Here is an 18,941-nt window from a genome sequence, read left to right on the forward strand (position 1 = left end):
ATTGGTGCCTGGGTGGAGCCGCCCCCACTGCGGGGGCCCCGGGGCGAGAGGGAGTAGAGGCCGGGGCAGAGGGCGAGGGCGGAGGGCGCTGGCGGCGGAGGCCGCAGAAGGTGAGGCCTGGTGGGGCCGGCGGGAGTATTGGAGGAAGCCTTGCCAGGAGAGGGCGGGGCAGGGTAGTGTACGATCTGAAGGGCCTGGAGTGATTGACTGACAGTGTGTGTGTGTGTGTGTGTGTGTGTGTGTGTGTCTCGATGTCAGTGTGTGGACCTGTAACTGAGTGTCACTTGGTGCAACTGGCAGTTAATATGACTGCGTGTGTCAGTGTGCGTGTGGTTGAGTCTGCATGTGGCTGTGCAAGTGTGGGATTATGTGTTCTGTCAATGTGCAGTTTTTGGGTTGTGTGTTTGTGTGAGAGGGCCTGTGACCACATGGGGAATGTATTTTGGGAAGGTCTCTGTGGGATTTAAGACTGTCTGCCAGTGTGAGAGTCGGGGGCTGGGTTTGTGTGTACCATTGTGTGACTTCAGCAGTAGCAGAGCAAGAGTGAGAGTTGTACTATGTGTGTGTCCTGTGTCCTGTGTTAGACTAGAAGTGGAGCTGTGTTGTACTTGGGGACCAACTTCAATAGTCAGTGGGACTGACCTTTCTATTTTAATGTCCAGAAAAGACAGACTCACCCCAACACACTTGGCTTCCCTTCCTTTCTGTGCTCTAGAGTCCCTGTCATTGGTCTACTGCTCCTTATTTTCTGTTTCCCTCAGTTTCCTTATATGTCTTTTTCTCTCCCTACTACTGCTTTCCTAGAGCTGTCATTTTCTGTGTCTCTTCACAGCTTTGTCTCCCCTGGTATCTCTGTGTATCTGCTTTTTAGTTCTGCTTCTCATGTCCTGTGCATCTCTGTGCCCCTATGCCTGACTTCCCTGTTCACCTTTGTCTTTTTGGCTACGTGGGGGCCTGGGGCAGTGATGAGATGTGGGATTTGCCATACTAAGAGCTCCCTAGAAGAGGGGACTCAAACCATGATGAAGATTTTCTTTTAGGGAGTGCTGTGACCCCATTGGAGGGGCAGAGTGCTAAGTATCTGTGTATCTATGTGAGGGTATGAGTCTGAGTGACAATGAGTGTATCCATGTGACTGTGAGTGGCTGTATCTGAGAGTGTGTGTCTGAGGGTAAGTGTGGGTCTTATGTATCTGGCACCAAGGGACCAAAGGCATTTCCTGGTGCTGGGGCCCAAAGAGTGGAGGGGGAGGTGAGAAATGGCTGGAACGTCCCGGGGCGGAGGAACTGGACTCTGGATTTTCTTTATATCCCCCAACCTGGGGCCTCCTTTCCCCTCAAAAAACAGCTAACTATGCCCTAAGGAAATATTTACTGGGGAGTGAAAAGAGTGGGGCATGAATCTCTGATTTTTCATTTGGTTATGTCCACATGTGTTCAAGGGAGTGTCTTTTTATTGATTGTGTCTATTAAGTCCACACATGAATGTGGCTGGGTGAAAACATAGGGAATCTCTCCCTGACAGGGATATAAGCAGCCCTCCTTTCCCTCTTGCTAGCCCTGGCTGTGCCTGTGGCTTCATTTCCAGACTGGGGGGAGGCCTCTTCCCTTCCCAGGGCCTCGGGTGGGAGGGGGGTGAAAGGAGAGGAGGGAGGAGGAGAGAGGGAGGTGGGGGCCTAGCTCAGGGCGGCTGAGCTCTAGGGCCCAGAGGGGCGGGGGGAGGGAAAGGGAAGGAGGGGATGATTCTGGGGTCCCAGAACTGAGTGGAACTGAGACGGGTGCTGTAGCTGGTGGGAGGAAGTCCTGGAGGCCATGGACACTCAACCACTGGGATCACCGAGGTAGGGCGGGGCTGCGCAGGGTAAATGTTCTCTGGGGTGGGGGGTGGGGGAGTGGGTAGGGGTGAGCCACTAGACACATTCAGACAGACACATGGAGGCCCTTACTCTGCTCTACTTGAGAGGGATCTGTGCTCTTCCTCTCCTGGAGCCCTTGCCTGCCTGGGCCCTCTCTGTTTCTGCTTCTTCTCCTGTCCGCATGGCCACTTCCCCACTGCTTTTCTCATCCTGCCCTTCTCCCATCCAGAATCCCTCTCTCCTAGCACCCCCACCTCCATATACACATGGTTGCTTACTCCCTCTGCCCTTCTACTTCCCTGCTGCCCAAGCCCATCCTTTGCCTCACTGAGCCCCTACCACCTCCCAGTCCTGATCTCTGAGCATCTCCTGGTTCTGTAGCCTCCACTCCAGGCCCCTTTCCCTGCAGGCTCCTAGCTCCTCTCAGCCTCCTCTCCCCTCCCCGACACCCTGTCTCCATCTCCTGGCTCTTCGCCCGCCCCCAGCCTCTGGCAGCAGCCAAGGCATCTGGATCTGCTTAACTCTGCAGTCTCAGCCTGCACCCTCGCCCCATCCAGCCTCACAGGCTCAAGACCAACAAGATTCCAGAGTCAGGCCCAGATGAGTGGTCCAAGGAGCCAGGCCCAGGAGAGAAGAGGCCTGGCAGCCACAGCAGGGCTAGGCCTCATGGTAGGAGTACAGAGTGGACTCAGACCTACTATGACAGCCCTCCACCCAAGGGTGATGAAGGCTGTCTCAGGTCAGTCAGAGGCAAAGAGTAGTCCTGGGCCAGGTGGGGGTAGACACTGGAATTCCCAACAGCTGGGTTGGAGGAGTTAATGGGAGTGACTGCGCTGGTGCCAGCACTTGGTGCCAGGGGTGGGTGCCAAGAGTGGTGTGTGTGTGGGGGGACTGCTGGCACAGTCTGTCGCCTCCGGCTTTTGTTCTGGGCCCTAGGCCCAGCACCGAGATGGAGGGTGTGAGGGTGTGTGTGTGTGTGTGTGTGTGTGTGTGTGTGTGCATGCACACGCAGCACTGGGTATATGGTGGAAAGGAGACTTAGATCAGATCCCCTAATGTTTTCTGATATCCTTACCCAATTTGGTACCTTAGTTTTCTTCCTAGAACATCACAGTTTAGAAGAGGAAGAGGCAGGCTTTAGCCTCCAATCTGGGAATGGGGGATTGCTGACCCTACCTCTCTCCCCATAGATGAGCAGCAGCTGCTCAGGGCTGAGCAGGGTCCTGGTGGCCGTGGCTATAGCCCTGGTGTCCACCTCCTCCCCCTGCCCCCAGGCCTGGGGCCCCCCAGGTGAGAAGAATCCTGCTATGTGACTCTAACTCCGACTTGTGACTTGCCACCCTCACTGTGGGCCCTTTCCATGCTTAGTCTATGACTCCCCAACCCCTGACATGAAACCTGGCAACATTCCCTCTCTACCCTGTCTTCTGACATCTGTCTCCAGATTATAACATGATGCTTTGACCCAATGACCCCCCCCCACATACACACACACAGGGCTTAAAAGTCTGCCCCCTTACCCCATTGTGCTCACTGAGTGGGGGCTGGGATGGGAGAGAGGGAAAGGAAGAAAGAGCCTCTCCTCAGATGTGCCCTCCACAGGGGTCCAGTATGGGCAGCCTGGCAGGTCCATGACACTGTGTTGCCCTGGAGTGACTTCTGGGTAAGTGCCCCATCTGCCTATTGGGCTGATACTCATGACCCTTTCCTACTCTGTCCAGTCCTCATGTCCCTCCCATCCTTGCCCCCTGTGTCTATAATTCTCACCTCTCTAGCTATCCTAATCCTCAAACCATCCTTATTCAACAGAAAATTTCAACCAACATGTATTGAGCACCTGTCAAGTCCCTGGTCTATTTTAGGCTCTGGGATCCAGCAGAGGACAAGCCTGGCAAGAAGCCTGCCCTTGCAGAGGTTACATTCTAGTAGGGCAGATGGACAATAAGCAAATAAGTATGGTACTTGCCAGGTACTAGTACCTGCAGGGCAGAAAATCAAAAGAAAGTGATGTGGAAGAGATAACTGATAACTGGTTGGTTACTTTTTATTGGTAATCAGGGAAGGCTACTCTGAGGAGGTAATATTGAAGCTAATTTCTGAAGGTCAGGAAAGAGGCAGAGGGAACAGCTAGTGCAAATGCCCTGAGGTGTGAATGAGCTCAATACTCTTGAACAGAAAGAACACAAGTGTGACTGGATTGTGGTGGGTGAAGGGGAGAGAGAGAGGAGCTGAAGAAGGAAAGGAAGGCAAGGGCTAGATCACCAGGGGCTTTGTAAGCCAGCAAAAGGACTCTGGTTTTTATTGCAAGCACAATGAGAAGCCGATGGAGAGCTGTGGCATGGCTTACACTTTAAATCTTCCCTCTATCATACGTCATCTCACCCCCAGCGCCCCGGTGTCCTGGTTTCGGGATGGGGAGACAAGGCTGCTCCAAGGACCTGACTCTGGGCTAGGGCATGAACTGGTCTTGGCCCGGGCAGACAGCACTGATGAAGGCACCTACATCTGCCGGACCCTGGATGGTGCACTTAAGGGCATTGTGACCCTACAGCTGGGCTGTGAGTTGGGGAGAGAGTATTGGGTGGCAGTGATGAGATAAGGGGCTCTTGGAGGGAGTCCAGGACCTGAGTAAGCCCTTTGGGATGGGGAGGACCTCGGGACTTCTCAGATTCTGGTTGTACCCTCTGCCTCTAGACCCCCCAGCCCGCCCTGTTGTCTCCTGCCAAGCAGCTGACTATGAGAACTTCTCCTGCACTTGGAGCCCCAGTCAGGTCAGCGGTTTACCCACCCGCTACCTCACCTCCTACAGGTGTGTGCATGATTGGGTGTGTGTGCCTATACATTTTTTTTAATGTTTATTTTGAGAGAGAGAGAGAGAGAGAGAGAGAGAGAGAGAGAGCGAGAGCATGCACACAAGTGGGAAAGGAGCAGAGGGGGAGAGAGAGAGAGAGAATCTCACTGTCAGTGTGGAGCCAGACATGGGTCTTGATCTCATGACTGTGAGATCATGGCTTGCGCTGAAATCAAGAGTCAGATGCTTAAATGACTGAGCCACAAGCGCCCCTGTGCCTATACATTTGGGCGTGCAGGCACAACGTGGGTATGGGGGGCAGTGAGGGAGATCTTGAGGAAGGCCTTAGAGAGAGGGAGGATCCTCTTTTCCTTCCTGAACTCAGATGGCACCCTTCCCTGCCAGGAAGAAGACAGTACCAGGAGCTGATGGCCAGAGGTAGGACATAACAGAGAGGCTGGGGGCTCCAGCTAGGTCCCGCAGTGAGCCTTTCCAAGCTCAAGATCACATCCTCCCTCCTAGGATGAGTCCATCCACAGGGCCCTGGCCATGCCCACAGGATCCCCCAGGGGCTTCCCGCTGTGTAGTCCATGGGGCAGAATTCTGGAGCCAGTACCGAATCAATGTGACTGAGGTGAACCCCCTAGGGGCCAGTACACGCCTGCTGGATGTGAGCTTGCAGAGCATCTGTGAGTACTCATTCCTACTGCTTCCTCAGATCCCCACCTCAGAGACCCCAAATGGACTCCAGAGTACAGATAGTCCAACACAGAACCTCCCACTGTCAGAGTACCCAAATACTTCCTTCCTGACATAGACCCCATTTTAACATACAGATAGCCCCCATGGAGACCAAAAAGCCAAAGAGATCAGAGCCCAGCAGGCAGAGTTACTTCAGTCTCTAGAGGCTGCTGCCACTATCCCTCCTGGCTTCCTAGCCCCAGAGTTGCCTCTTTGCTTCTAGCCCTGTGTTGAAGCCCACCATGTCTCATGTCCTCCCTGCCTGGTGTAAGCCCTTGCTGGTCTCTCTTTCCTATTGATCTGTATGTGGGAGGGGGGAACTAAAGCTCTAGCTGAAATTTAGGCTGGTTAATTTTCTTCCTTGAATAGAAAGCAAAATCACTCTTTAATTCACTAAACAAACACTTCAAAAACCTGTCCCTAGATCTCAGCTCATTTTATAATAGGGATGACAGACAAGTCCTGAGCCCAATGGATGGTCAAGCTTAAGATTTCCCTATACCCCTTGGAAGTGCCTCCCTCAGGTACCTTTAGGCATGCACCCACCTTCCCTTAGGAGGTAGTGGGGAGAAGGGATGGGTACCTGCTGCCTGTCCTGACTTTGTGTCTCCACTCCCCTCAGTGCGCCCTGACCCACCTCAGGGGCTTCAAGTAGAGTCGGTACCTGGCTACCCCCGCCGCCTGCGTGCCAGCTGGACATACCCAGCCTCCTGGCCCCGCCAGCCCCACTTTCTGCTCAAGTTCCGACTGCAGTACCGTCCAGCGCAGCATCCAGCCTGGTCCACGGTGAGACTTGGAGTATGTCCCAATCTGGGGCTATAGGTTCTGTCTCTGGTTTCATGTTCCTGGTTATTCTTCATTACTTTCTGGCACACTAGCAGGTCACTGAAGTCCTGTAACCTCCCCCCATACAGTGCTGTCCATGGGCCAGCCTTTGTGCTGGGTGCTTGGGTTGGAGCAGGGCCTGACAGGCCTAGCCTCTGCCCTGGGGGGCTGTAACTCTAACATAAACCCATCCGTGGGAAGACAGGAGTGGCTTTTTACAAATAACTTTTCTAGGAAAAGGAGTGCCTTTCACCCAGAGGCACAACCTCATACAAACATTCATACACCCAGATGAAGATAATAGTGAATTCCCACCTCTGGAGATGTTAAAGATTGGCTAGCATCAAGTCAGGGGAGCAGCTGCCTCAGGTAATAACCAATATTTATGGAGCACTGTCTGCTCACCAGGCACCATACTACACATTTTACATGCATTATCTTGTTCAGGTACATTCACCTCTACTTTACAAATGAAGAAACCGAGGCACAGAGCAGCCCAAGTGATATAGCAAAGATTTGAAACTTGGCAGTCTGATGACACAGCCTGTCTACATAACCACTATGTACTTTTGTTTTTCAAACACTAGGTGTAGACCTGACACCACCAGCCACCCCACATGAGGCCAGATGGCTCCAGCAGTCTGACAGGGACAGGACTGGGAGGAAGGGGTGCTGTTTGCTAACTGAGTCTGGAAGGCAGGTAGTCTTGGCACTTACAACCTGGATAATGGGCCAAGGAACCATCTTCATTCCCAGGTGGAGCCAGCTGGATTGGAGGAAGTGATCACGGATGCTGTGGCTGGGCTGCCCCATGCTGTACGAGTCAGTGCCCGGGACTTTCTGGATGCTGGCACCTGGAGTGCCTGGAGCCCCGAGGCCTGGGGGACTCCAAGCATTGGTGAGAGACTGAGCCCCTGAGCCCAGGGCATGGGCGGAGAGCCGGCCCCACAGTCTCTGTCAGCTGGATGGGTCTTCTTCGCTTCAGCTTGGGTTGCCTGCGGCCCCGCCCTCGCTTAAGCTCTGCCCCTCAGCTTCCACCTCTGTTAGGTCCCCAGAAGCTGGCTCTCCCCTTTCAGCTTCCACCTCCTGGGTACCCTCCCCCGCTCTTCCTCGTGTGGGCAATTCTTCTCAGGTCTCCCCTCCCTTCAGGGCCCCTGCCAAAGGAGATACCAGCTGGGGGCCAGCCACACAAGCAGCTGGAGGAGGAGCCTCAGGCAGACTGCCCCGCTTCCCCCAGGCCCTCCCTCTTGCCAGATCCACGGCCACTTGGTGAGCTTGGGCAGGTGAACCAAGGTTGTAGAGGACAGGAAAGCCCCAGAGAGAAAGGATTTGGTTAGGCAGCCTCACTCTCACAGTGGCATGTGACCCTCCCCTCCCCCAGACCACAGGGACCCCCTGGAGCAGGTAGCGGTGCTGGCATCTTTGGGAATATTCTCTTTCCTCGGACTGGCGGCTGGGGCCCTGGCACTGGGGCTCTGGTAAGTAACTGCCATTGGCTCTCAAATTCTGATCCCACACAGATGCTCTAATACCCACAGACCAAACCCATTCCCACCCTTCATGATCTCCCACTGAAAAATTTATGATTCTGGAATGATTCCCCTACTCCCTCCAACCCCCAACTTCATTATTTTCACTGATTTTTCTCCTGACCCTTTACTAATACACTGTTTTGGAGGAGACAGATGCCCCACCATTGTCAGGGAGACAGCTGCCTTTTTATGCTCTAGGCTGAGACTGAGACCAGATGGTAAGGATGGACCCCAAAAGCCTGGGTTCTTGGCTCCAGTGATTCCAGTGGACAAACTTCCAGGTGAGTAGGACCTCTAGGAGGTTTGGACATGGAGATGTGTGCCCTCATTTTGAGTGTCTGGATTAAGAGCCAGATGCTCTAGTCATTGTAAGAGTGTTGGAAATCAGAGTTGGGTCACTTCATTCTTCTGTCTGAGCTCAGGAATGGAACTTTCATTCTTGAGTCCTTGGGCTCAGAATGCAGTCTCTTCCTTCTCTTACACAGTATTGGGGATCCTAGATGGGCCCCTTATTTTCAGGGTGTTAAGCTCAGAGTTGGACATCTATCCTGATTCTTGGGGTATCTTGGATCAGAGCTGGGTCCTCTCCCTTATTCTTAATGTACCTGGGCCTAGAACTAGTTATACTCCCTCATCTTTAGGGTATTGGGGTTCAATCAGAGCTGGGCACCCCTATTCATTCTTGAAGTGTTGGGCTCAGAGCTGGGTCCCTTCCTTCATTCTCAGGGTGTCTGGGCCAAGATCCAGTCCTATTATCTCCCTTGATTTGCTTCCTGCTTCTTCTAGGAGCTCCAAACCTGTAGATGACCCAGGAGGGCTTCAGCTGATTCCACCTGTAACTCTGTCTTGCTGGTGTGGATGGACAGACAGATAAAACCCAGGCAGGAAAGATCCCCATGGAGGCAGGGGGGCAGGGAGTGGCCTCAGCTGGAAGTTCTGTTTGGAGCCCATTTCTATGAGACTCTGTGTTCCCAACCTGCCAGCTGGAAGTGTCCAGACGTCTGATTTCATCTCAGAGTTGGAGGTCTACCAGAGTAATGTGTGTAGATGAGTACGTTTGTGTCCATATGTGCCCATGTGTATGTGAGGTAGGGAATGTGTGTTCTCTAAATTTATGCATGTAGGTGCCTGGGGAGTATGTGTGGGTCCTTGGCTCTTGACCTTGCCCCTGGAGGGGTTTGTGAAGATGTGAATAAAGAGAATGAAGAGGTTCTTCTGTTTATTGACATGTCACCCAGCTTCAGATTCAGGGCTCACAGGAGAACGCATAGAACTTGGAGACCACAGTCAGAGACTATTATCCAATGATGCTTTATTATTTTGGCTATTAGGGCCCCTGGTCCATTTTCCCTATCAGCTCCAAATTCAGGTTAGGCAGAATACCCTGGAATCTCCTCCCTTGGCGCTCAAACCACCGAGCCAGGCTGCGGTTCTGAGGATGGATGCAGACACTGCGTCGAGACAAGTGAAGCCTGGGAAAGGAAAGGTGCAAAGCCATAGTCATAGCTTGGAGATGACATTAGGGTCCAGGGGTTAGGGCAAAGGCTAAATGAAAACCTGAGTCAGCATCAGAATTAGCAACTGGGGCTGGGGCTGGGGTTGGGGTCAGCATCAGGTTGGGACTGAGGTCAGAGTCAGGGGTCAATATGAGGGGCAGGGTCAGAGCTCACACGAAGGCCTGGAGGTGACAGTCCCCATCAGCTTCCTGCAGTTCCACCCGGATGACTTTCCTTAGTAGCTTGTTCGAGAGTGGCTGGCGGTAGAGCTGAGTACAGCAGGTAATGCTGGGTGACAGTAGCAGTGCTAGGGGACAATGGGGCCATGTGTTCAGAGGACTCCTAACCCCAAACCCTTCTATCAGACAGCTGGAGGATGGACTTCCTGGGTCCCTTTCCCTCCACCCCATTTACCCAAATCCCTGGCCTTCTAGACCCCCAAGCACTCACCTGCTCCAGGGTCTGGGGTCAGCAGCAGCAGTAGCAGAAGGAGGCTGCTTGTGAGTGAGGGCCCCTTCATGCTGCTCAGCTTGGATACTTCTCTCTTCTCCTCCTCCCCTACCTTTTATCTGGGTGCCTTTTACCTGGGGCACCAGGTGAGTCAGAGGCAGGTGAAAATGTATTGCTCATCCTGTGACATTCCTGAGCCCTAATTGCCACAGACCCCTTCCTCTTCTAGGGCTGCCATTTCCCATGGCTTCTAAGCCCTGGACAGAGAAGCTGGAGAGAGGGGTACTGCATGATGTGAAGGCTGATGACACAGTGGCCAAGTAAGGGCGGCTAAGGATCCACAGTGGTATCCATGATGGACATTCATACTCATATACCCATAGTCACATTCATAGTCACACCTCAATCACTCAGTCAACCTCACATGGTCAGACAACCAAGGACAGAATCATAGAGCCCCAGTTGGCCTCAAAGTCCCACTCCCACACAGTTGTGTCTTCACAATCATCCAGTCACACAATCATATGAACACACACAAATTCTGATAGGGGAATTTTGGGTGGGGTGGGAGCAGAGGGCAGGCCAGCACCAACTTGCCTTCATCTTCCCCTCTATATACTTCCTGTCCTAGCCTGCCTGTCTTATCAGGAGAAATTGATGAGAATGGGTCCCTAAAGCAAGTCCTTCTGGCTGAGGATGAGTCTTGGCTGGAACAGTTACATCCAGAGTGAGAAGCCGGGACAAGGCCCTTTTTGGTACTGGGGTACCTTGGGGATGATGAAGTAGGGGCTGCTTTTCCCAGGGAGATGAGACAGGGAGGAAGGATGGGGTGGAAAGATGAAAGAAGGTAAAGTTCTTTGGTGCCAGGTTGCTGATGTCAAACAGGGAAAAGACCCAAGAAATCTTACCTTCCTGTTTTTGCCTAGTCCTATCCCAGAAATGCCATCCTCTTGCCAGGAGGGGTGCCTGGGGTTTCCAGAATCAGTCTCTGGTTTATGCAGACATCAGACTCAAGAGCTCAATGAGCTTTCTTTTGTTCTATTCAAATTCCAGCCAGGCCCTGCTCCCCAGCCAGGTCCTGTAATACCACCCCTGCCCCAACCCAGGCCCCAACCCTTACTCTCTGCATCCCATCCTCTTGCTAAAGCCCCAACCTCTCATCTCCTCCCTGTCTCTTCTCTCCTATCCTCTAACCAGCCCTAATTCCCTTTTTCCCCTGACCCTCTAAAACAAAAGTTCTCCTCCTCTTCTTGTGCTTTCAAGGAAGCTGGGAACTGCCTATGGTGGGGGCAAGTTGCTAAGTTTAGTGCCCCTGGCACCTTGAAGAATTTCCCACTCCTGGTCTGGGGATTTCAACCCTCAAGTCTTGCTCTGTATTCGAAACATAAACTGAGTCATAACCCAGTAATCCAGACTTTATCTGGTTGTTGCAGGGGTGCCTTGTGCAGCCTTCTGCTCTGTGGCCAGCTATCCTCTATGGGGCAGGCCTTCTCTTGGGATAGGGACCCAAACCTATCCTGGGCACCTTTCTGCTGCAGGGTTGCTGAAACAATCAGGAGGGACCATCAGTTCCAAGAGTAGGAACTAGTCCCCCTCCCATGCTGAACAATTCAAGTTTCTCCTCTCTTCTGTCCAGGGTGAGGCTTGAAGGTCTTTCCCTGGAGTTTGTCTTGTGAATACTCAGGAATTCTGATAGTGTCCTGGTGAGGTGTAGGCCCTGGGCTTGACAGGGTACTCCACTTTTGACAGGGTTCTTGATGTAGACATTGTGAGGAAATGGCTCAAGAGTCTGGGTCTGTTCTTGAAGGTGGCCACAACCCAGAGGTCACTCATCTTGAACTGATAGTACCAGAGGCCTTAGGGTCTCTCTCCCACCCTCCAGTCCGGACATGTACCCCAGAGCTCAGGTGCAGCTCTTGAGGTGTCATTGTTTTATTACAGATCTCCATCAGCTGGCTGTCTGCCATATACTTTGTGGTCTTTTCTGGACCAATCGGTCCAGACACCTGGGAAGGCAAGAAATGAGTTCTTTTGGGTATGTACCCATTTCTCCCCTTTGGCTTCTCCAAAGATAGGGCCAAGTGGTTTCCCCAGCCACAAGCTGCTGTGGCAGGGGCAGCCCCAGGCTAAAAGTTAGCTTTGCCCTCATCCATACACTGGGCTGTCTCTTTAACTTAATCTTCTGGTACCTTTTCTGATGCTGGAACCAATTCCTAACAGAAGCAGGCCCACCAGGAGGCCCTCACCCTTAGCACTTTAGGACCTAGAGGGTCTCAGGTTAACTAGATGACAAGATAGAAAGGGGTGGCAGGGAGCAGTGGCCTTTGAGTTCTAGGGACACAGCAAGAACTGTTAGGTAAGCTGATGCCAAGTATCTTTAAACCCGGGAAAAGACTGGAGGAGCCAAAAGTTGGGTTATTAACTGTAAGAAAGATCTCCAACAGTCCCAAGTAATTCCCCTGTGGCAGGTTGAGGGAGTCAGCCTCTAAGAATCTTCCCCTCCCCTCCCTGCCTACTTCCTACAACCCTGGGCTTAAAATATTTTAGATTCACTCTCAGACAAAGAAGATGCTTCAGACACCTGGCAAAGTCCTTTCTAGGAGGGAAGTGGAACACATCTATGTGGGGATACGGGTGGGAGAAAAGACCAGGACAGGACTATTTAGTTCTCTGCATATAGGCTACTTACAGGGAGGGGTGGGGAGGTTAGGTGGTGGAGGGCAGTTAAAGACAGTAATGGGAGGCCTGATACTGATGAGGGATCCTGAGGAATAACGGGGGCCTGGATATGGAAGGGCACCCAATCAGGGAGGGAGGCCCTGTCAGTAACGAGAAGCAGGCGTGTAGAGGGGCTCCCAGACCGAATGGCGGCAGCGGCGGCAGAGTCAGGAGGGCAGCATGGTGACTTCGGTTTAAATCTTTAATGCACCGGCTGGCTGGGCAGTGGCGGCGGGGGTGCGGCGAGGGAGGCCGCGACCCGAGCGCTGGGGGGCAGGGCCCAGTCCGCTTGACAGACAGCTCATCAGGCCTCGCAGAGGCTCCAACTTCTGCTCCCGCGGATGCGCCGAGCTGCAGGGCAACCCGACACTGGCATAAGGCAAGGAGGGGACTCCCAGATTACCCCCATCCGTCCCCCGAGGCTGAGCCTCGTATGCCCCGGGCGGGTCCGCGGCGTCGCAGCCCCCTCACCTCCTGTCCCTCCGCCACATGCGCAGCCAGGGGAAAAAGTAGAAGCAACCCCAGTAGATCCTGCGGAGAGAAGGCAGAGCCGGCCGGGGGGGGCGGGGCTGACCCCACAGACTCTGCGGTTCAGACGCCTCGCCCCTCTCTAGGAAGGCTCCGCCCCGCCCTTTAGAGGCGGTTCCCTTCGCAGCCCACGCCCCTTGAGGGGCCCCACGCCTCCCGCCCGCAGAGAACTCGCGCCCTCCCCCACCCCGGAGCGGCTAGGTTCCTCCTCCGCAGAACCCGCCTCCACTCACTCCTCCTCCGCCTCCAGCGCCACCTCGTATCTCCTCAATCCCGACATGTCCTGGGCTCCGAACGTCTCCTGGGGAGCAGCATGATTGGGTCAAGGATTCTCCAACCCCATGTCCCCCTCTCTGTCATTCTCAGGACCCGTCTGACCTGTTCTCAGGTAATCTGAGGCAGGTGCCCCCCGGAAGCCTCAATTGCCACAACGGGATAGGGTGGGGGATTGAAAAATTGGGAGGCACCAGACGTTAAGAAATTAGGAGGTCGGTCACCTCGGGGATCTGGGACATTTAGGGGATCAGGGAGAAAGGCTTTGCGGTCATGGACCTGGGATATTCGGGGCCCTGGGTGAGGATTTCGGGGGTGGGGATCACCTGGAGGGGGGCTGAGGGGTCGGCGCAGCCTAAACTCCCGCCCTCCTTGGCTCCACCCCGGAAACAGACCGTTACCGTTACGTCATAGGGACTCCGTCGCGCACCAGGGGTGGGGCTTGCCTATTACCCGGAAGGAGCGAAGTCAGGGCATTCCTTCAACGGAGGCGGAGTCACAGTGACACACTGGAGGTGGAGCCAGGGTCTATCTATCCTAAGGGGGCGGAGTCGGGCCTTATTACTAGGATGTGGAGCACAGGACATTGTTTTACAGGGATAGAGTCAGATTTTGTAGCTCTCCCTGGAGACCAGGGAGCAAGAAAAGAGCTTTGGGACGCAATCCAGTACTGTTTTCCCAATCCTCTCTCCTCTTTCTTTGGCTTCTGCCCTGCCACTTGTCTTTCTTGTCTGCCTTATTCCACTTGTATGACCCGGGTCTGAGGAGGAATAGGTCTCCAGAGAGGGCCCAGCCTAGATGGAGCAGGCTGCGGGAGTACTTGTGTGAGTGGCCTCGTTAATGGTCAGAAGGTTACAACCCTTCCTCTCTGAGCTGAAAGCTATCTTCCTGTGATTTTTGTTCCTACTGTCATTCAATTCAGCAAATGTATCATGCTATGAATGGGTATACAGCAGTAGAGAATACAGATTATTACAGTACACAGCACACTGGATGGAGGCAACAGAGGGTGCTGCAGTAGAGTCCAGAAAGAGCAATTAACCCATTATGAAACGTTGGACATAGCTGCCCCAGTTGGTCTGGGGATGGAGGAAGGGAGCCTTCTAGCTGGACTGTAAGGGAGAGAGTGACCAGAAATAAGTGAAGTGAAAGTTCCCTCAGGCTGAAGTGTGGAGAATGGAGACAACTACTCTCTCCCCTCATCCCACCTTCTTTCTCCCTGTCTCATACCTCTTTTCCTATGCTTGGGCCACAAGATGGCAGACAGATCCGTGGGTACTAGTTGGGCCTTATTGGAAACATTACAGTCTGGGTGTGGAGGAGAAGCTGTGCTCCTGCCACACTCATCCCTGCTTACACTTAGACTCACATTCACACTGCAGGCCCTGTCCCGGCAGGGTCAGGTCTGGTGCAGAGTTGCCAGAAGGCTGGTCCTCTCTTCTGGTCCTTTGTTCCTCAGAGCCTCGATGATTCACGGGGCTCCCTCTGAGACTGTCATGGGTTAATGACTGTGGTACTTGTTCTAGGGGAAAGAGAGGCAGGGTCACAGGTGTCTTGGGCAGGGGCTCTGAGGGAGAAGGCAGGGCTAAGGGAGAGCTGGGCTTGCCTTTGCAGAGTTCTGCGATTTCCAGATGATGTGGTCCATCGAGGGCTGTTCTGGGGTGTACAGAGCTGGTGACCTCTCAGCACAGTGAACCTGGAATCAGAAGGAATGGAACAGCCGTGAAACCCAGCTTCCTGGCAGGCCCTGGTGTGAGGGGCAGAAACTGAGGACCATATCTGGGAACCTGTTTCAGGGGCTTCCTTGTGGGGAGGAGCTTGGCAAGGAGAAGGGGAGTAAGATGGTGAGTGGAGGCCCAGGTGATGGAGCAAGTGATTGGGAGAAGTAGAGACTGGTTACTCTTCACCCCCCACCCACAAGGCAACAGCACCTTGTAGCCATTGTTGAGGAGGAGGTAGCAGCAAAAAGGCACCAAAAATGTTCCTGGGAATTGGTGTTGGTTCACCAAGAGAGTCCTCAGAGTTGTTGGCATCATTCAGAGCTGGGTGGGTGGGTGGGTGTAGGGGTTAGGGCTTGAGGGGCTTTAAGGTGGGAAGACCATAGTCCTGACTAGAATTCAGGATGCCTGTGTCCAGGGTCATAGCTTTAATGCTCCTCTCTTTCCCATCCATGTGCACTCTCCTTTTCTTCCTCTGGAAACCTAGGCTAAAGGAGATAGAGCCTCTAGAGAGAAGGGCAGCCAGAGTACTGACCCATGTAGGAATACTGGGGACACAGGCACATCTATATCACACAGGTGCACACATGGGACACAGGAACACCCACACTACACACGCCCATGTATAGATTGCACAGGAATATACACAATGCACAGGTAAACCCACAGTACACAAGGACACATAATCACAAGGACACACCCATTTGGCACATGTACACTGTCAGGTTCACAGACACACTTGGACCTGGGTGTTGACCTGAACTCACAGTCTCTTTCACAGATTCCCTGATCCCTCCTCTGCCCCTCATCTTACCATTTGCTTACTTACTTTCCAGGGGAGACCAAGAAATCAGTATGCTGAGAAGAGGAGAGGTGCTGTGCGGGGGGCCATGGAAGATGGATAGAGATGGACAAATGGGTAGAATTTTTGGGAGCAGCAAATGTGTGGCTTGCAGGAATCCTTCTGCTTTGTGTGGAGCCTGTGTGAGACTGTGAGACTGGGTGGAAGAGAGTGAGTGGAAGAGTGAGAGTGAAGGTAAGGGAATCCACGGTGGTCCCGTGATGTGTGCGTGAGCCTGTGTGAGACTATAGTTATCTCTGGTTTATGGCCTCCTGAAGCTTTCTTTTTTTACATCCAGAAATTTTTTCCTTTCTGTTGTGTAATAAAGAATTTTGACTGCTCTTTGTTCCTGATTTCTGAAAGTTAGACTTTAAATCTTTGAATTTCCCAAGTAATAGGAGTGTCTTTGTTATTTATGAGTCCTGCTGATTGTCACACCTGAGTTTATGCTAAGAGATGAGATGACTTAGGATCATCTGGGGGCTGGTCACCAGGAAGACTAACCATGTCACTGGAGAGCTGGAGCTTTGAGCCTGCACAACCTCTGGGAAGGGGAGGTGCGCTGGAGATTGAGTTCAGCCAACAATGCAGTCATGCTTACGTAATGAAATCTCAGTAAAAATTCTGGACACCAGGGGTTCCTGGGTGACTCGGTTGGGCACCTGACTCTTGATTTTGGCTCAGGTCATGATCTTGCGGTTTGTGAGTTCAAGCCCTGTGTTGGGCTCTGTGTGGATGGCGCAGAGCCTGCTTGGGATTCTTTCTCTCCTCTCTCTCTGTCCCTCCCCTGCTCTTATCTACGTGAGCTCTCTCTCTCAAAATAAATGAATAAACACTTAAAAACCCACAAAACTCTGGACAGCAAAGCTCATAGAACTTCCTGGTTGGTGAACACACTAATATGCCAGGAGGGTGATGTGCCTTATGTGTCTTAGTGGGATTAGAGCATGAAGTTCTGCATTTGAGACCCTCTCAGACTGCCCTGTGTGTCTTTTCATTTGTCTGTTCCTGATTCATATCTTTTATAAAAACTAATTGTAAGTATAGCATGCCTGACTGTTATGAGTCATTCTAAGGAATTATTGAACCTGAGGGGTTATGGGAACTCCCTGGGCTTGTAGCCAGTTGGTCAGAAATGCAATTGGCCTGAGGACCCTACAAGTGGGGGCACAGATGTTGGGGACTGTGCCCTGAAACTTGTGGAATCTGACACTACCTCTGAGTGGTTAGTGTCTGAATTGAATTGGAATATATGAGTTGGTAGGATACGTTTATGCTACATATTTTATCCACTGTCTCTATCTGGAAGAACCTTTTTCCCTTTCATAACTCCTCAGTAGCCTCCCGGTCCCCATTTTCCATTCTTTATCTTTAGGTCTGAGAATCTTAGCAATCATCAGATTGGACAAGGCAAGGTGTGTGTGGGGTGTTTCACTGTCACCCTTTAGGGGAAGGTTTACAGTGTAATTTCCTTGGAGGCATTTGAACAATGAGTCTCAAGACTAGGAGTCAAGGCTTGGTTCCAGATTAGAGGTCAGAGTAAGGAGTGCCTCCTTCTTTCCCAGGCTTCTCCTCCTCCCCGCAGCTCTTTGTGGTTGTATACCTGGGGGTGGGAGGAGTGGGAAAAGTGGGACTCACCTAGTTCTTCATATTCCCCAGAACAATGACAAATGGCAGGGAAAGCTGGAGAAGGTCCCTTCCTGGGTTCACCAAGTCTCCCCGGGGCCCATCACAGTGCGTATGCATCTGTCATCTGAGACCTGGTCTTCCCTTGGAAAAGCTTTGCTAATGCGAAAGATTTTTGGAAGCAGGTCTAATTCCTGTATCTCACATCTAAGGACTCTAGGGCTTCACTCTCCTGGCCCAGCCAACACTGACCCTTTCCCCAGTTGACCCATTTTCCTATGCGCCAAGCTGAGTCAGAGGAATAGCATGAGTGAAACCTGGCCTAGAATATCCACTTCTACCACGCCTTCCCTATCCTGGGAATTGAGAGAATTTCTGAGGAAAAGAGCTCACAGAGACAAGGAAACTAGAAATGAGGGAGAGGAGCAAGTTCTTCCCCCATCTGATGAGAGGCCCCAGAGACAGAGACCAAAGGGGGAGACCTCTCCTAAGAGACTAATTGTGGAGTGCTATTCTGTTTCCTTTTCCAGCCCTAGAGCATATGATGTAACAAACTTAACTGTGGGTACAATTTTTTATGCCTTCTCTATTATCCATCCATGTGTCCATATGTTCACCTATATTTGTCTCTTTATCAGTTTATTCTTCCTTCTTCCATCTTTCATTTATCTTTTTATATCTTCATTTCTATTCCCTCATGCATATGTTCAACCATTATAATTCAATCATCATTAATGCATCTATTCACCCATCTATTATGCTAATAATTCATATTTGTTGACACTGGAGTGCCAGGCACCATGCTAATTGTTTCATGACAAATCTATGAAGTAGAATACTATGGGCTATGCTTTTGTTCATGTAGACACTTTTTATACTCTTTTCTTCTTTTTCTTTTTTTTTTTTCAAAGTAGGCTTTACACCCAGAGCAAAGCCCAGTGCAAGGCCTAATAACTCACAACCGTGAGATCAAGACCTAAGCTGATATCAAGAGTCAGATGCTCAACCAACTGAGGCACCCAGGGTCCCTGCTATACTCTTTTTTTATGTTTTCTTTAAGGAACTCCTCTCCCATCTCATGTGGTTTTGGTGGGTCTGTCAACCACAGTGCTCTGATCAGAGTACTCCACTTTCTGGCCACTCTAATATATTGAAGAACTGAGTATGTGTTATAACCACAGTTAGTTGGAGCTTTTCATGAGATTTGCTATTAGGAGAAAGAGGGCCTCTGTTTATTTATTTTTGTATTTTTAAGATTTAAAAGCAAAAAAATTTTTTAAATTTACATCCAAATTAGTTAGCATACAGTGCAACAATGATTTCAGGGGTAGAGTCCTTAATGCCCCTTACCCATTTAGCCCATCCCCCCTCCCACAATCCCTCCAGTAACCCTCAGTTTATTCTCCATATTTAAGAGTCTCATATTTTGTCCCCTCCCTGTTTTTTATTATTTTTGCTTCCCTTCCCTTGTGTTCATCTGTTCTGTGTCTTAAAGTCCTCATATGAGTGAAGTCATATGCTATTTGTGTTTCTCTGACTAATTTCAT

At 51.8% G+C, this 18,941-nt stretch overlaps 3 protein-coding genes across 14 annotated transcripts; 1 reads left to right on the forward strand and 2 right to left on the reverse strand.

Moving 5' to 3' along the window:
• IL11RA (interleukin 11 receptor subunit alpha) lies at positions 1-16,109 on the forward strand. Of its 9 annotated transcripts, none has more exons than XM_043565120.1 (14): positions 1-110; positions 3,046-3,145; positions 3,458-3,518; positions 4,244-4,413; positions 4,550-4,664; positions 5,052-5,084; positions 5,169-5,335; positions 6,010-6,173; positions 6,969-7,110; positions 7,362-7,481; positions 7,594-7,690; positions 7,943-8,025; positions 11,632-11,725; positions 15,764-16,109. In XM_043565120.1, the coding sequence occupies exons 2-14, from the start codon at positions 3,046-3,048 to the stop codon at positions 15,921-15,923; spliced, it is 1,506 nt and encodes a 501-aa protein (XP_043421055.1). In that variant the 5' UTR covers positions 1-110; the 3' UTR covers positions 15,924-16,109. The 9 variants fall into 9 exon arrangements, with proteins under 9 accessions (XP_043421055.1, XP_043421058.1, XP_043421060.1 ...); XM_043565121.1 differs by lacking the exon at positions 1-110 and adding an exon at positions 1,697-1,840; XM_043565123.1 differs by lacking the exon at positions 11,632-11,725.
• On the reverse strand, positions 9,040-10,761 carry CCL27 (C-C motif chemokine ligand 27). Its single transcript, XM_043565134.1, has 3 exons — positions 9,691-10,761; positions 9,415-9,547; positions 9,040-9,216 (listed from the first exon to the last, which is right to left on the reverse strand). The coding sequence occupies exons 1-3, from the start codon at positions 9,758-9,760 to the stop codon at positions 9,072-9,074; spliced, it is 348 nt and encodes a 115-aa protein (XP_043421069.1). The 5' UTR covers positions 9,761-10,761; the 3' UTR covers positions 9,040-9,071.
• LOC122474275 lies at positions 12,597-14,688 on the reverse strand. Of its 4 annotated transcripts, none has more exons than XM_043565138.1 (4): positions 14,579-14,688; positions 13,170-13,237; positions 12,880-12,939; positions 12,597-12,759 (listed from the first exon to the last, which is right to left on the reverse strand). In XM_043565138.1, the coding sequence occupies exons 2-4, from the start codon at positions 13,214-13,216 to the stop codon at positions 12,603-12,605; spliced, it is 264 nt and encodes an 87-aa protein (XP_043421073.1). In that variant the 5' UTR covers positions 13,217-13,237; positions 14,579-14,688; the 3' UTR covers positions 12,597-12,602. The 4 variants fall into 4 exon arrangements, with proteins under 4 accessions (XP_043421073.1, XP_043421072.1, XP_043421070.1 ...); XM_043565137.1 differs by lacking the exon at positions 14,579-14,688 and adding an exon at positions 13,611-13,711; XM_043565135.1 differs by lacking the exon at positions 14,579-14,688 and adding an exon at positions 13,536-13,643.
• Positions 16,110-18,941: the final 2,832 nt, after the last annotated feature.

Source organism: Prionailurus bengalensis, chromosome D4 (assembly GCF_016509475.1).
Source record: "Prionailurus bengalensis isolate Pbe53 chromosome D4, Fcat_Pben_1.1_paternal_pri, whole genome shotgun sequence".
Lineage (NCBI taxonomy): Eukaryota > Metazoa > Chordata > Mammalia > Carnivora > Felidae > Prionailurus > Prionailurus bengalensis.

Bases quoted from the DNA above. Each gene is read 5' to 3' on its own strand.
- IL11RA (XM_043565120.1), top strand. From the start codon at position 3,046: ATGAGCAGCAGCTGCTCAGGGCTGAGCAGGGTCCTGGTGGCCGTGGCT. The intron at 3,146-3,457 runs GTGAGAAGAATC...TGCCCTCCACAG, and splicing joins CCAGGCCTGGGGCCCCCCAG to GGGTCCAGTATGGGCAGCCT. The intron at 7,482-7,593 runs GTGAGCTTGGGC...CCCCTCCCCCAG, and splicing joins GCCAGATCCACGGCCACTTG to ACCACAGGGACCCCCTGGAG.
- CCL27 (XM_043565134.1), bottom strand. From the start codon at position 9,760: ATGAAGGGGCCCTCACTCACAAGCAGCCTCCTTCTGCTACTGCTGCTG. The intron at 9,548-9,690 runs GTGAGTGCTTGG...ATTGTCCCCTAG, and splicing joins GACCCCAGACCCTGGAGCAG to CACTGCTACTGTCACCCAGC. The intron at 9,217-9,414 runs GTGAGCTCTGAC...TTCCTTTCCCAG, and splicing joins TGTCACCTCCAGGCCTTCGT to GCTTCACTTGTCTCGACGCA.
- LOC122474275 (XM_043565138.1), bottom strand. From the start codon at position 13,216: ATGTCGGGATTGAGGAGATACGAGGTGGCGCTGGAGGCGGAGGAGGA. The intron at 12,940-13,169 runs GTGAGTGGAGGC...TTCTCTCCGCAG, and splicing joins GCGCTGGAGGCGGAGGAGGA to GATCTACTGGGGTTGCTTCT. The intron at 12,760-12,879 runs GTGAGGGGGCTG...GTTGCCCTGCAG, and splicing joins ATGTGGCGGAGGGACAGGAG to CTCGGCGCATCCGCGGGAGC.